This window comes from Bufo gargarizans, chromosome 1 (genome assembly GCF_014858855.1).
Source record: "Bufo gargarizans isolate SCDJY-AF-19 chromosome 1, ASM1485885v1, whole genome shotgun sequence".
In the NCBI taxonomy this organism is placed as follows: domain Eukaryota; kingdom Metazoa; phylum Chordata; class Amphibia; order Anura; family Bufonidae; genus Bufo; species Bufo gargarizans.
In genome coordinates, this window is record NC_058080.1 from 515,216,667 (window position 1) to 515,231,516 (window position 14,850).

General features: G+C 42.8%; 1 protein-coding gene across 1 annotated transcript; it reads right to left on the reverse strand.

The window, feature by feature from the left end:
- Window positions 1–5,708: 5,708 nt before the first annotated feature.
- On the reverse strand, window positions 5,709–7,547 carry LOC122933734. The gene is made up of 2 exons (XM_044288710.1): window positions 6,965–7,547; window positions 5,709–6,890 (listed from the first exon to the last, which is right to left on the reverse strand). Exons 1-2 carry the CDS (start codon window positions 7,288–7,290, stop codon window positions 5,990–5,992), a joined length of 1,227 nt encoding a protein of 408 aa, XP_044144645.1. The 5' UTR covers window positions 7,291–7,547; the 3' UTR covers window positions 5,709–5,989.
- Between the last annotated feature and the right edge of the window lie 7,303 nt (window positions 7,548–14,850).

Genomic DNA, 14,850 nt, shown 5'->3' on the forward strand with positions numbered 1-14,850 from the left:
GGGCCCAATCTAATAAATGATGGGTCCTATAGGTGAAGATCATATCTTGTTATAGATATTTTTAAGACATAGGGGGAGTCCATAAAATGGATGGGTCCTATAGGTGAAAAGCATATGCAAATCTTATTATTGCTATGTTTAAGTACCTTGAGCCTAGTCCATTAGATGGATCCTATAGGTGAAGACCATATCAATAGAAGCTAATTTATAGTTTTATTTTATTTCTTGATGTTATTTCTCTTTGTTCCTTTGCCTAAATTATTAGCAGATTGGTAAAAGCTTATTTCTACCTCTGATGGTGGAAATCGCACCTATAATGGAGATGGTAAGGGCAGCTAAGGGGTTTTGGAGGAGACTGCGTTTTTGTTTATATAGGTGCCATTTGGGGGGGTGGAGCTTGCGCCTGAGTGAGATGGCTGTTTAACCTCGCTGCTCCATACTACACATCACCCTAACAGCGTGTCCCTACAACATGGAAACTCCAGGCGCTTCAAGCAAAGTGGGAAAGCGGAGATGAAACAGACAACATGTCTATATCCCGCTCCTACCTGAAAGAAGTCTTATCCTCCTCACTAGCCTCAGCGCTTGAACCGATCAGCACAGATTTATCGGCCATCAAACAAGACGTGAGACAGATAGGGAGGAGAATCGAATCCCTGGAAGACAACCAGGCCAGCATTATACAGCACCAACGCACGACGACACAAAGCTTCTCCTCTATACAAAGAAATCTGAACACCCTCTTCAGCGCTATTGAAGATCAAGAAAATAGAGGTTGGCGCAATAATCTTCACTTTCGCGGCATACCCGAGACAGTAGCAGCATGCAATATTTCTAATACAGTGGTACAAATCTGCCTGTCTCTTCTGGGCCCAGACACAGCCCATGAGGTTATCTTAGAGAGGGCTCATAGAGCCTTAAAGCCTAAACCAGCTCCTGAAGGGTTAAATAGAATAAGCTACACTCACCTAAAGAATTATTAGGCAACACCATGCTAATACGGTGTTGGATCCCTTTTTGCCTTCAGAACTGCCTTAATTCTACGTGGCATTGATTCAACAAGGTGCTGATAGCATTCTTTAGAAATGTTGGCCCATATTGATAGGATAGCATCTTGCAGTTGATGGAGATTTAAGGGATGCACATCCAGGGCACGAAGCTCCCGTTCCACCACATCCCAAAGATGCTCTATTGGGTTGAGATCTGGTGACTGTGGGGGCCATTTTACTACAGTGAACTCATTGTCATGTTCAAGAAACCAATTTGAAATGATTTGAGCTTTGTGACATGGTGCATTATCCTGCTGTAAGTAGCCATCAGAGGATGGGTACATGGTGGTCATGAAGGGATGGACATGGTCAGAAACAATGCTCAGGTAGCCCGTGGCATTTAAACGATAGCCAATTGGCACTAAGGGGCCTAAAGTGTGCCCAGAAAACATCCCCCACACTATTACACCACCACTACCAGCCTCCACAGTGGTAACAAGGCATGATGGATACATGTTCTCATTCTGTTTACGCCAAATTTGGACTCTACAATTTGAATGTCTCAACAGAAATCGAGACTCATCAGAACAGGCAACATTTTTCCAGTCTTAATTTGAATTTTAAATTAAACTTTAAAATACAGTCCAATTTTGGTGAGCTCGTGCAAATTGTAGCCTCTTTTTCCTATTTGTAGTGGAGACGAGTGGTACCCGGTGGGGTCTTCTGCTGTTGTAGCCCTCCTTTCTTTCCCATTCTGACATTCAGGGTCCATTCACACGTCCGTTTTTTCTTTCCTGATCTGTTCCGTTTTTCCAGGAACAGATCAGGACCAGATCTGGACCCATTCAGTTTCCGTTGTTCCGTTCCGCATGTCCGTTTAAATATAAAACATGTCCTATTATGTTCCTGAAAAATCGGATCCTGGTACAATGCAAAGTCAATGGTTCCGCAAAAAACGGAAGATATTCGGATGTCATTCCGTATGTCATCCGTTTTTTGCGGATTCCGTTCCTGGAAATTAAATCCTGCCTACAGAAACCAAAGGGGAAGGGCTTGGCAGAGCTGGATCATCTTTTTTTTTAATCTGACTGGATTGAAAAGTTGGCAAGATGCCAGTGTATGATGTGGAGCGTTTAATAACCCTGATTGAAGAGCGGCCCAACCGATGGGATACGCGATTGGACTCCTACCATGACCGAGTCCTGAAGGATAGGTCCTGGGAAGAGATCGCTCAGGAATTAGATGGGGAATTTTCCAAAGCAGACTCAAAGAAGCGGCACATCATCAGTGAGTAATTTATATATGTATATATGTCTGCTGTCATATTTCTTGTATGAAGTGCATGTATTCAGGAATGTGAAAACTATGGCTCTACAAACTACTACTACTCCTCCTATGACGTGCTGTGTAGAGTAGTAGTTTTTCAGCATTTGGAGAGCAGCAGACTGACCATGCTTTCCATATAGCATAAAGATCCAGCTGCATATTCTTGCTTTGTTTGGCTTTGCAAACTATTCAAATCCTTACGTCTTTGAATTTTACTTTGCAAACCTGTGCATAGCAAGGCATTACTACACATCTGCATATGCATGCTTTTTTACTGGTTTGCAAACATTTTAACCCCCCCGTCCTAGATTTTTACTTTGGAAACCTGTGCATAGCAAGGCATTACTACACATCTGCATATGCATGCTTTTTTACTGGTTTGCAAACATTTTAACCCCCCCCTCCCGTCCCGTCCTAGATTTTTACTTTGGAAACCTGTGCATAGCAAGTCATTAATATACAGCTGCATATGCATGCTTTTTTGCTGGTTTGCAAACATTTTAAGCCCCCAGTCCTAGATTTTTACTTTGCAAACCTATGCATAGCAAGGCATTATTAAACAGCTGCATATGGCTACTTTTTTTGAGGCCTTGCAAACATGTTAACTCCTTAGAGCATGGCTGCTCAAGGTGTGGCCATCCAGCTTTGGACAATCTACAACTCCTAACATGCCATGCTATAGGCTGATAGCTGTCGCCTGTGCAGAAATGCTGGGAGTTGTAGTTTGGAAACAGCATGAGGGCCTGAGGTAGTGCATGCCTGCCTTACAGATAATACAGTAAATTGAGGAGATGAGTGTTTGAATACTGTTTAAATCTCAGATATGTGTTTTTTTTTTTTTATTCTGGAAAATTTTAAATATATGTTGTTGTTTTTTTGTCTTTTTTTACCTAGTCAGCAAAATTAAAAACCGCTGGTACTCGTGCCGCGACCAGTTTAAGTGCGAAATGAATCAGCGCCAAAGAAGTGGCGACGGTTCCTTGGCCAAAAAGCCATATTTGTATACGGCCAACCTACAGTTCTTGCGCCCAATCATGGAAACTCGACCGTAAGTAATGTTTTTTAAAGATAAAATTTCAATGTCACCTTGATGATTATAGTTTGGTGCCTTCAGGCTACTTTCACACTAGCGTTCGATCGGATCCGTTCTGAACGGATCCGATCATAATAATAACGACGAAGGCTCCGTTCAGAACGGATCCGTCTGCATTATATTCGCAAAAAAAAGCTAAGTGTGAAATTAGCCTGAGCGGATCCGTCCAGACTTTTACATTGAAAGTCAATGGGGGACGGATCCGCTTGAAGATTGAGCCATATGGTGTCATCTTCAAGCGGATCCGTCCCCATTGACTTTAGGCTACTTTCACACTAGCGCTTGATCGGATCCGTTCGGAACGGATCCGATTATATTAATGCAGACGGAGGCTCCGTTCAGTACGGATCCGTCTGCATTAATAACTTAGAAAAATTTATAAGTGCGCAAGATGCCTGAGCGGATCCGTTCAGACCTTCAATGTAAAGTCAATGGGGGACGGATCCGCTTGAAGATTGAGCCATATTGTGGCATCTTCAAACGGATCCGTTCCCATTGACTTACATTGTAAGTCTGAACGGATCCGCTCGCCTCCGCACGGCCAGGCGGACACCCGAACGCTGCAAACAGCGTTCAGCTGACCGCCTGGCCGTGCGGAGGCGAGCGGAGCGGAGGCAGAACGCCGCCAGACTGATGCAGTCTGAGCGGATCCGCGTCCATTCAGACTGCATCAGGGCTGGACGGAAGCGCTCGGGTCCGCTCGTGAGTCCCTTCAAACGGAGCTCACGAGCGGACAGCCGAACGCTAGTGTGAAAGTAGCCAGGCGTTTCAGGGTCGACCTGTGAATTCAGTTTTAAGGCTCTATGAAGCGGCCCACGAATGATCAGTTCGGGAACTATGCATTTTGATTGAATATGGTTCCATTTAGAATGCATACATTTTGCACCATCATGCCTCTTTCTGCTCCGGAGGCGGGCATCTAGATGATGTATGCTGAATTTTGGGGTGCTCCTTGAGGTGCCGAACCAAAGAGATCCGTCCTGAGGTACAATGTAAGTAAATGTGTACGGATCCTTTTGCAGTTACACAATATGGTGCAATTGTAAACGGATCCATTTCACATCGCCTTTCAATGTAAAGCCAGGAGTCCCTATTAATATACCATTGGATTTGAGTTTTCGCAAATCCAATGGGAATTTTTAACTTGAATCGTTCCCATCACCCTGAGAGAGCCTGTATGTTATAATAAACCAGGCATGCTCAACCTGTGGCCCTCCAGCTGATGCCAAACTACAACTACCAGCATGCCAGAACAGCATACAGCTATCAGCTCACAGCAGTCCAACGTGGGAGTTTTAGTTGGACAATAGCTTGATGGCCGCTGGCTGAGCGTGCCTAGAATATACCATTGGATGTAAGTTTGTTTGTAATAACTCTGAAACTGCTAGACGTTTCCAGGATCAGCATGTCTGTCAAATAATAATCTAATTGGATTTTTTTATTTCCTTGAATAATTAACTTTAATAAAACTTTTTAAATTATTTCTCAGAACCGTGGATAACCTCAGTCAAGACCCGGTTGAAGTGGAAGCGGCTTCTGGACCTTCTTCCAGTGAGAATCCAACTGCCCCTCCATCCTTGGAAGGAACTCCACCGTTGGCAACGGTCACAGAGGATGCCCCCGAAAATATTGCTGGGCCACAGCAGATAAACACCCAGCGTCGTGCCTCGGGTAGGCGTAGGGGTCCCCCTCCACCCGATTCTGCTTTAGATACTCGAACCATTGTTGAATCAAGGGTTATGGAGTATCTAAACCAGAATCGTGGTGAGAGTCCTGATGAAACCATGGTGAAAAGTTTGGTGCCCCTACTTAAAAAAGTACCCGAGGAACGAAAAGCTCGGTGTCTATCTGCTGTGGCACTTCTAATGGACCTTTTTGCTGGTCCTCAAGAACCTATTGCGACGGTCCACAATTTGGAGCGGGATCGTGATGAGATGCTCAATTGGAGGCCATTTGGGCAAAGATTTTCTCATTATCCACCCTCATCACAGTATTTTCAAGGAGAAACCTCTACCCAGGGGAGTTACCAAGCTCACCATGGACACCCCAGGTCTTCCGAGGGATCTCGTCCCCACAGTTCTAATACCGGCCCTTTTACAAGGGAATTGTTTGATCTCTAATTTAATCAAGTTAAAAGAAAAAAAATTTGTTGTTGAATAAATGAGATTTTTCATTTAAATCTGTCTAATAATTTTTATTTACACAATTAAAGATAATAGCATAAAGGTTTTTCAATTAAAGTTCAACACACATTTGGGAAAAATTTAATAGTGAAAAAAAAAATTTATGTGGAGACAAAAGCACAATTCCAAAACACATTTAAACCATTTATTAATAAATGTTATTTAGAGGTATTTAAAGGTATTTAATACAAAAAAATGTAAAAATTGTTAAAACACTATCACCCAAATTTGATATAATGATAGTCATTTGTCAAATATTAAATACCTCAGCTCGCAAGCCCACGTCAAGGGTCCTCATTATCTTGCGAGTCCCTAAACTAAACTAACAACAGGGGATCTAACTAAACTAAGAAAATGTAAATTTGAATAGTAATTTGGAAACCAGATTCAAGCTGAAATCAACGACTTCCACGGATGGCTTCCAATTGCCACGGTATCGCCCCCTCTGGACTGCTGAAAAAGTCGGCATAGAAATCCCGAACAGCTAGCCCAGCCGTTCCCGGTCTTCCAGTCCGACTGAGATCTAAATTGACTGAAGATGGCACATTTTGACCCAAATCAGCATCAGCGGAGGCATCATGTATCCTGGTGAAGTTGTGCAGCAGTACACAAGCCTGTATCACCAGGGTGGCATTGTCCGGATTCATTTGTATGGATGACATGAATACTCTCCACTTACTGGACAGTATTCCAAAAGCGCACTCCACATACCGACGGGCGCGAGTCAATCGATAATTGAAGATACGCTTCCTGTCATCCAGATCGCGTCTAGGGAAGGGCCGCATCAGGTGATGTGACAATGCGAATCCTTCGTCTGCCACGATCACAAATGGAGCCGGCGGACCTGCAGATCCGGGTAGTCTTCTTGGCTCTGGCAGGGCAAGCTGGTTTTCACGAAGCCGTTCACCCATTCTGGAAACACTAAAGATGCGGCTGTCTGAAGTGCTCCCGTAGGCCCCGATATCCACAATTACAAACTTGTAGTTACTGTCAACCAAGGCCATCAGCACTACAGAAAAATATTGTTTGTAATTGAAGAACCGGGACCCTGAGTGAGGCGGTTTCTTCACACGGATGTGCTTTCCGTCCAGTGCCCCAATGCAGTTTGGAAACTGCGCGGATTGGAAAAAACCCTCAGCGATACGAAGCCAATCTTCCGCCTTGGGGGTGGGCATCACCGCATCTCTGAGTCGCTGCCATATGACTTTACACGTATGGCAGACAATCCCAGAGATAGTTGAGATCCCTAGCAAAAATTCAAAGTGCAGCGATGCAAACGAATTTCCAGTTGCAAGGAATCTGTGGAAAAAAAAAAAAAAAGGTTTAGTTCAATTAAAATACACAAAATATTCACATTACCGAAAAAAACTTACCTCAACGTGACAATAAGCCTTTGTTCGGCAGAGATGCTGCGCCGCATGCTAGTGTCCCTGAAGTTAAGGTCAGGGTGGAGAGACGTCAAAAGGTGATCAAATGACTCCATGGACATACGGCAAAAATTGTGAAACTTGAAGGGGTCTTGACGCAGATCATTATAAAGTGTGTGAAATTGTCCCTTCTGAATTCTCTGCGCAACAATGGGATGAATCCAGTGTCTCATCCTCCTCCTCTCCGGTTCTTCTTCCAACATTGCTTGTTGTTGTCCAAATAAGCGAAATAGGACCCAATGGAACAGAACTCCACAAATATCCTTCGGCATGTTATCGCAGTAGAGTATGCACGGAAAAATGGCTATACAGCAAAATTTCCACACAGAGCTCTTTACCTCACGATGAACCAAAGAAAATGGCACCTGAGGTAATCATATCTTGTCTTTTTATTCACTTTTTTTTCAAAGAAATCCAAATAACTTTATTTGCTTCCAACTTTAGACATCTATCCGTTTTTTGCGGATCCGCAAAAAACGGATGACATACGGAAACATTTTCAGGAACAACGGATCCGCAAAAAAACGGACAGAAAATCGGATTATAGAAAAATCAGGACGTGTGAATGTAGCCTCAGTTTGGAGTTCAGGAGATTGTCTTGACCAGGACCACAACCCTACATGCATTGAAGCAACTGCCATGTGATTGGTTGACTAGATAATCGCATTAATGAGAAATAGAACAGGTGTTCCTAATAATTTTTTAGGTGAGTGTATATGATCTGTATGAAGGACAGGAGGTTGGGTGACATCATACGAGAGGATGACTATATTTACACTGACCTTCTGTCTGTATAAGGAACTGTTCCTAGTCAGCATTATTGTAATGAGAGCTGGAGCTGCAGCTATAAATAGACTACTGGCCAAGTCTAACAGATAAATTCTTTAGGGAAGGATTTAACAGAGGAATTATTTTGATTTTTCTTGTTACTCAATTTCTATCGCTTCTTTTCTTACGCTTCCTTATGCTTTCTGTTATATTATGATGTTATGAAGCATTAAGTAATTTTTATGCTGAAGGTAAGCAGCAAATGATACTGTGAAAAATGTACTAACTTTATTGTGTGTGTCCTGGATACACCCGCTAACCCAGAAACTGGTGAACGCAACTAACGGTTTTAAGGGATAATACTAACAGACATTTGAGAAGGAAGTTGTGCATAGACATAAGTCCTTAACGGTTCAGTACAGCCAGTCCTGGGGAGAGTTTTGCTCTGCCTCTGTCTCAATTAAGTTATAAGAAATGGGTGCAAAGCAAGGAAAGGTCTCCACCCCCTCCGAATGTAGGAGAAACATGTAAGGATTATGTAGCCCGGGTCTGTGGGACTGATTATTATTTAGTTACTCCCTGGGTGGATAATATGGCAGGATGGACAGAGGGGATGAAGAGTATAAATTATTTCCCTCGGGAAGGGGCTAATGACCCCTTCCATATGGATATGGTAAAAGGGTTATGTTTGGGTGACACTGAAGCTTACCCATATTATGGTACAGACCTCCAGTGGGACATGCAGTATATGCAGTCGGGAGGGGAAAATTGGCTTACTTATGCATCATACTGGTATGATAGACCAAATAATAAGGTTAACAAACAGAAGGCAGAGAACCAGGAGGGATATAAAAAGAAACATGAGTTAGAAAAAGAATTGACAAGGGGTTTACTCCAGAAGCCCCCTCCTCCCTATTTAGGAAATATCCCACAGATATATCCATCCCTTTCAAAAGATGACTTAGATTTGCTGGATGCATATACTGCTATCAATATCCAACCACCTACAGCTTCCCAGCTCCTGCAGCCACCTCCGCAGTTGCCACAACCCATGCCTGATCAAAGTGGTCAGGATCCAGCGGCTGGTGCTGGGGATGTCATAGCTCCCATGCGCCTTAGATCACAAAATAATTTTCTTAAACCTGCTGATATACCTCATCATGATGAGGACAGTGACCTTGAGGAACAGTTCCCTTTTATGACTGTAGGGGACACCTTGTTAAAGAAACCTATTGAACTAGATGATATTAATAAGATTGTTAAACACTGCCCTAAACCCTCTTCATCTGGGACATTTCATTATTTGAAGAAAGCTTGTAAAGGGAGATGTCTGATTTAGGAGGATATTCGCCTTATAATAGATGGGATAGTTGGACACAATTCCCCCTGGGACTGGAGTAAGGTCCCCTCGAATACGCCGGCTGGAAATTATAAATTAAATACTAAGGCAGGCATAGACATAATGTGGGAAGAAATTAAGTGTGAAATGGAGAGGTGTTTTCAGACTAGGTCCTCGTTGCCGACTGCTGTAGCCTGTAAACAAAAATAAGGAGAGTCTGTTATAGACTTTTGGAAGAGGTTCAATGAAGTTTGGACTCTGGAGGAATGAATGAGTATTCAGGATAATATGCATTCTATGCTCATTCAGACTTTCCCTACCAATCTACAGCGACATCTCCAGCTTACTGTTAAACAAATGATCTCCGAATGGCCTAGTCTTAATAAAGATCAATTCCAAAATAAGTTACTGGAGAAAGATATGGCGGGTTGTTTTGAAATAGTAAGACTTAAAGAGGCCCATTACCAAACTCAGGATAGGAATTGTCGCTCAAATAAGCTCAATAGGGGAAGTGGCAGAAGACGGAGTAGAGGGCCATGCTCTGGGAGAGGAGGGAATAATAGACATCGTTCTGCAGGTTGCTTTAATTGTGGTAAGACTGACTACTGGATCAGTCAATGCCCTTACCCACTCAGGCAACCAGCCCCAAATGATACCCTAGCTCAAGGCACCCAACCTTACCCACATGCTCAGATCCGAGATCTTCCCCCACCACTGCCACAGCCCCAGAATAATACCCCTCCTTTTCCCGTAGCCTGGGGGCAGCAGACATTACAATGAGGATGCCCCGGGGAGGACAGTATCCCAGCATTCACTCTCATCACAAACCACTATAAGGAATCACCACTGATTGTGTTAACCATAGAGGGACGTCCTCTCCCTTTTCTTGTGGATTCTGGTGCTACTAGTAGTACTATATGTGAGGATTATTATAGTCGTCCAAGAGAGAATGCTGAGCCCTCTGTGGGAATCAATGGGATACTGACCAGATCTTATAAAACTCCTCCCCTCTCGATCCAACATCCATACCAGCACCAGTCAATGTTCACACACAGTTTTAGGATCATTCCAAATTGTCCTGTGAATTTATTAGGGAGAGATTTGTTTGTTCTGTTAAAGTTGCAGTTGAGGATTAGCAAGACGGGACACCTACATGTCACATCCTCAGTTATGCCCATTCATGTTCCAAAGGATCATTGTTTTTTATATTTGGAATGCCAACCTCAGGATCCGCTACTTGATCCGGTACCTCCTGAGGTTTGGGCAAATACTGACCAAGATGTTGGCCCTATCTCTTGTACACCATATAAGGCAATGCTTAAGACGGCGCTGCACCTGTTTAAATTAAACAATACCCCCTTTCCCCAGAAAAGGAAAAGGGGATTGAGTTTATGTTGATGGAATTCCTAGAGGCAGGGGTTATTGAGGAAATTATCTCCCCCTATAATACACCTATTAACCTAGTGAGAAAGGCAGATAATACCTTTAGGTTTGTTCAGGATCTTAGAGCGGTAAATGCACAGATCATACCTATAGCCCCTGTGGTTCCAGACGTACCATCTCTGCTATCAGCTATTCCTGCCCATGCAGAGTTTTTCTTTGTCATTGATTTAAAGAATGCATTTTTTTCTAGGGGCCCTAATGTGTGGTAAGTAGTTTGAAATCAAAATGTGTAAAAAATGCCCTGTGAAATCCGAAAGGTGCTCTTTGGAATGTGTGCCCCTTTGCCCACCTAAGCGGCAAAAAAGTGTCACACATGTGGTATCGCCGTACTCAGGAGAAGTTGGGGAATGTGTTTTGGGGTGTCATTTTACATATACCCATGCTGGGTGAGAGAAATATCTTGGCAAAAGACAACATTTCCCATTTTTTTAATACAAAGTTGGCACTTGACCAAGATATTTCTCTCACCCAGCATGGGTATATGTAAAATGACACCCCAAAACACATTCCCCAACTTCTCCTGAGTACGGCGATACCACATGTGTGACACTTTTCTGCAGCCTAGATGCGCAAAGCGGCCCAAATTCCTTTTAGGAGGGCATTTTTACACATTTTGATCCCAGACTTCTTCTCACGCTTTAGGGCCCCTAAAAAGCCAGGGCAGTATAAATACCCCACAAGTGACCCCATTTTGGAAAGAAGACACCCCAAGGTATTCAATGAGGGGCATGGCGAGTTCATAAAAAACAATTTTTTGGGCACAAGTTAGCGGAAATTGTTTTCTTTTTGTTTTTTCTCACAAAGTCTCCCTTTCCGCTAACTTGGGACAAAAATTTAAATCTTTCATGGACTCAATATGCCCCTCACGGAATACCTTGGGGTGTCTTCTTTCCGAAATGGGGTCACATGTGGGGTATTTATACTGCCCTGGCATTTTGGGGGCCCTAAAGCGTGAGAAGAAGTCTGGAATATAAATGTCAAATTTATATGGAATATGAGACTTTGTAAGAAAAAAAAAATATAATAATTTCCGCTAACTTGGGCCAAAAAAATGTCTGCATGGAGCCTTACAGGGGGGGTGATCAATGACAGGGGGGTGATCGGGGAGTCTATATGGGTGATCACCCCTCTGTAAGGCTCCATTCAGACGTCCGTATGCGTTTTGCGGATCCGATCCATGTATCCGTAAAAATCATACGGACGTCTGAATGGAGCCTGACAGGGGGGTGATCAATGACAGGGGGGATGATCAGGGAGTCTATATGGGGGGATCATGAGTTCATAAGGGGGGGGGGGGGGTGTAGTGTAGTGTTTTGTGGTACTTTACTGAGCTACCTGTGTCCTCTGGTGGTCGATCCAAGCAAAAGGGACCCCCAGAGGACTAATATACCTGTTAGGGGTTAAAAAAAATCGCATTTCCAGCCTGCCAGCGAACGATCGCCGCTGGCAGGCTGGAGATCCTGTCTCTTACCTTCCGATCCTGTGAACACGCGCGCCTGCGTGTGCGCGTTCACAGGAAATCTCGCCTCTCGCGAGATGACGCACGGATGCGTCCAGGAGGAATAAATCAACCGCCTCCCGGACGCATCCGTGCGTACAGCGGTCGGGAGGCGGTTAAAGACTTAGAGTCCACGGGATCTTATACAAACATGTGTTATTGTTGTGCCTACACCCGATGAATCCCTCCTTGAAGTCTGGGCGATGGCTAACAATACACAATCTTTTATTCCCTTGTATGACTTCTGTGGGGAGTGTCAGAAACGAGGAAATAGCAGGGATAATATTAGAATAACTACTATTAACGTGACTGCAGCAGAAACTTGTTTTACCTTTTCCCAGGATATGACTTTATATTGTGATAATAGAGACATAAAAAGTGGATTACCTAAAAATAGTGTATGATTATATTGACGACACCTGTAAAAAGAATAGTAGGCTTGCTAGCTCCCTGGATAATTCCATGAGTTGTAATAAGACCATTGTGACTCCCAGTTTTATCTATAATATAATGCTCCCTAAGGGATGTTTTTTGTCTTCTGGTAACAGCACTTACACATTCCTGCTAATGGATTGGAGGTCCCTGTGCATTATCCAGGCTGACTTTGGCCCTTCCCAGTCAACCCCCTATCAGGAGCGCTTACAGATACAGACTTTATCAGAAGACTGTGACTCTACTTTACCCCTTCTCAGCCGTACAGAATATACAAGTTTGGGCACCTCTATATTAGGAGTGCCTGGACTGGTTATATATAACATATATAACTCGTACTATAAATTCTATTGCATGTAACTTAGCTAAATCTCTCAATCATACCTCTATCACCTCATCAGACATGCTTTTAGATATACAAGCTGTAAGCGGAACAGTGCTAGAAACTAGATTTGCTGTGGATTATCTGTTACTTAAACATAATTTAGGATGTAAAGATTTTAAAGGAATGTATTGCTTTAATTTATCTGATCATTCCAGATCAATCCAGTCCCATATTCAAGCGTTACATGAAATTGCTAATAATATCAAGAAAGATCTTGATTCATCCTCTTTGTGGGACTGGTTATTGAGCTGGCTGCAGGATTTGAGTTGGTTAAGAACATTATTGATCAGTATTATAATTATAATTGCTTACTTGATTGTCATATGTTGTTGTATCCAATGTAGCCGTCTGTCTGTATAAGGAACTGTTCCTAGTCAGCATTATTGTAATGAGAGCTGCAGCTGTTCTTGTATGTATGGATGTATAAAAAGGCCTGTATGGTCAAGAATAAACATAACTGTTTCTGACATCATACTGCATGTGTCATTGAGAAATAAGTTCTCCAGGCGCCTGTCTTCGGGGACAAAGAAAGGAATCAAGAATATAATACTTTCTACTTCCCAGGGACGTGATATGTAAATTACTGGCATTTCCAGTTAAAGAAGCGATTTTATCTAAAGCACGCACACCTGCCCCAATACACTGGGATGGCAACAACATTCTTATTTTCTAAGATCTGGCCCAGTCTACCCTGATGAAAAGGACCATCAAGCCGCTGACTGACTGGCTCAGAACCAATAAAGTAATTTATAGATGGTCATTCCCATTTATGCATCCCTCAAACATGAAAGAGATGCCAATCTCCATCACATCATTCCAGGACTTAGAACCTGCATACAATCTTCTAGGATGTGGTCCCTTAGATATCCAAAACTGGGACCCAGTTCAAGACCTACCTCATGTGGAGCCGTGGGAAAGACAACGCACGCCAAAGCTTCAGAGATTCAGAAGAAATACCCCTGGTCTGACACCAAGACGTCTTTCAGTGGAGAAATGAGGACCCTGGAGGACTTTTATTGATCCATATATAAAGAGAGTACAATGTAGTCTACCACTTTATACCTTTCTCTTTCTTGTCTGTCTTTCTCCTCCATCTAATTTCTTCTTTATTTTATTTTTGACATATATCTATGCTCACTAATCTCACCTTTATAATTGGTTACTAAATCCTAATAAGGGTGTCCTAATTCCCCCCCCCCCCCCCCATAAATACTTTATCTGGTACCTCCGGAATTTGTGATTCTCTACTTTCAAATACTTGCATAATGTTATTACTGTTCCTATGGTTAACATTTGCAGGGTCATTAATTCTTGCTAATTGCTTTGTTCTTGTTTTTGTTAATGTCTGTTTAAAAGAGTACTGCTGTAAACAACGGATCTCTGGACACACAAGGTGGTTTCTTCCTCAAGGAGGGATTAATGCGCTCCTGGAGGCCGAGTACGTGGGGTCTTCACCCCTTCTAAATTTCTATTGCATCACTGTCACTCACATTTACAAGAGATCATGACCGACCTTCATATTGCCTCATACAATGTTAAAGGCTTTAGATCAGCCTCCAAAAGATCTCAAATTCTCTCCCATCTTAAAAAAAAAGGTAGTTCGTCATTTTCCTCCAAGAAACTCAATTTAAATTTAACCAATACCCAATTTATCTTACTTGAGTTCCCCATTATGGTACCATTGTGGTTCCGATTCCTTAGCCTCCAGTTAGTATTGGTTTCAGGAAGGCATATCCTTTTCAATACTGATCCCATGCTCAGGATCCTGAAGGTCGCTATTTAATGTTAAAAGGAACCTTAGCGAATCAGTTATATACATTCATTAACATTTACGCCCCGAATACACACCAATATCAATGGTTTAGAAACTTTTCTCCAAATATGGAGAGATTTAAAGAGGGTGTGGTCATTATGGGTGGAGATTTCAACATTTAATTGTAGCCAATGTTAGACTCAGCTTCACAAAA

What these genes read in the sequence shown, in the direction of transcription:
- LOC122933734 (XM_044288710.1), bottom strand. Translation starts at nt 7,290, where the DNA reads ATGCCGAAGGATATTTGTGGAGTTCTGTTCCATTGGGTCCTATTTCGC. An exon ending in AGGCTTATTGTCACGTTGAG is followed by an intron (nt 6,891 to 6,964) that starts GTAAGTTTTTTT and finishes TTTTTTCCACAG; the next exon opens with ATTCCTTGCAACTGGAAATT.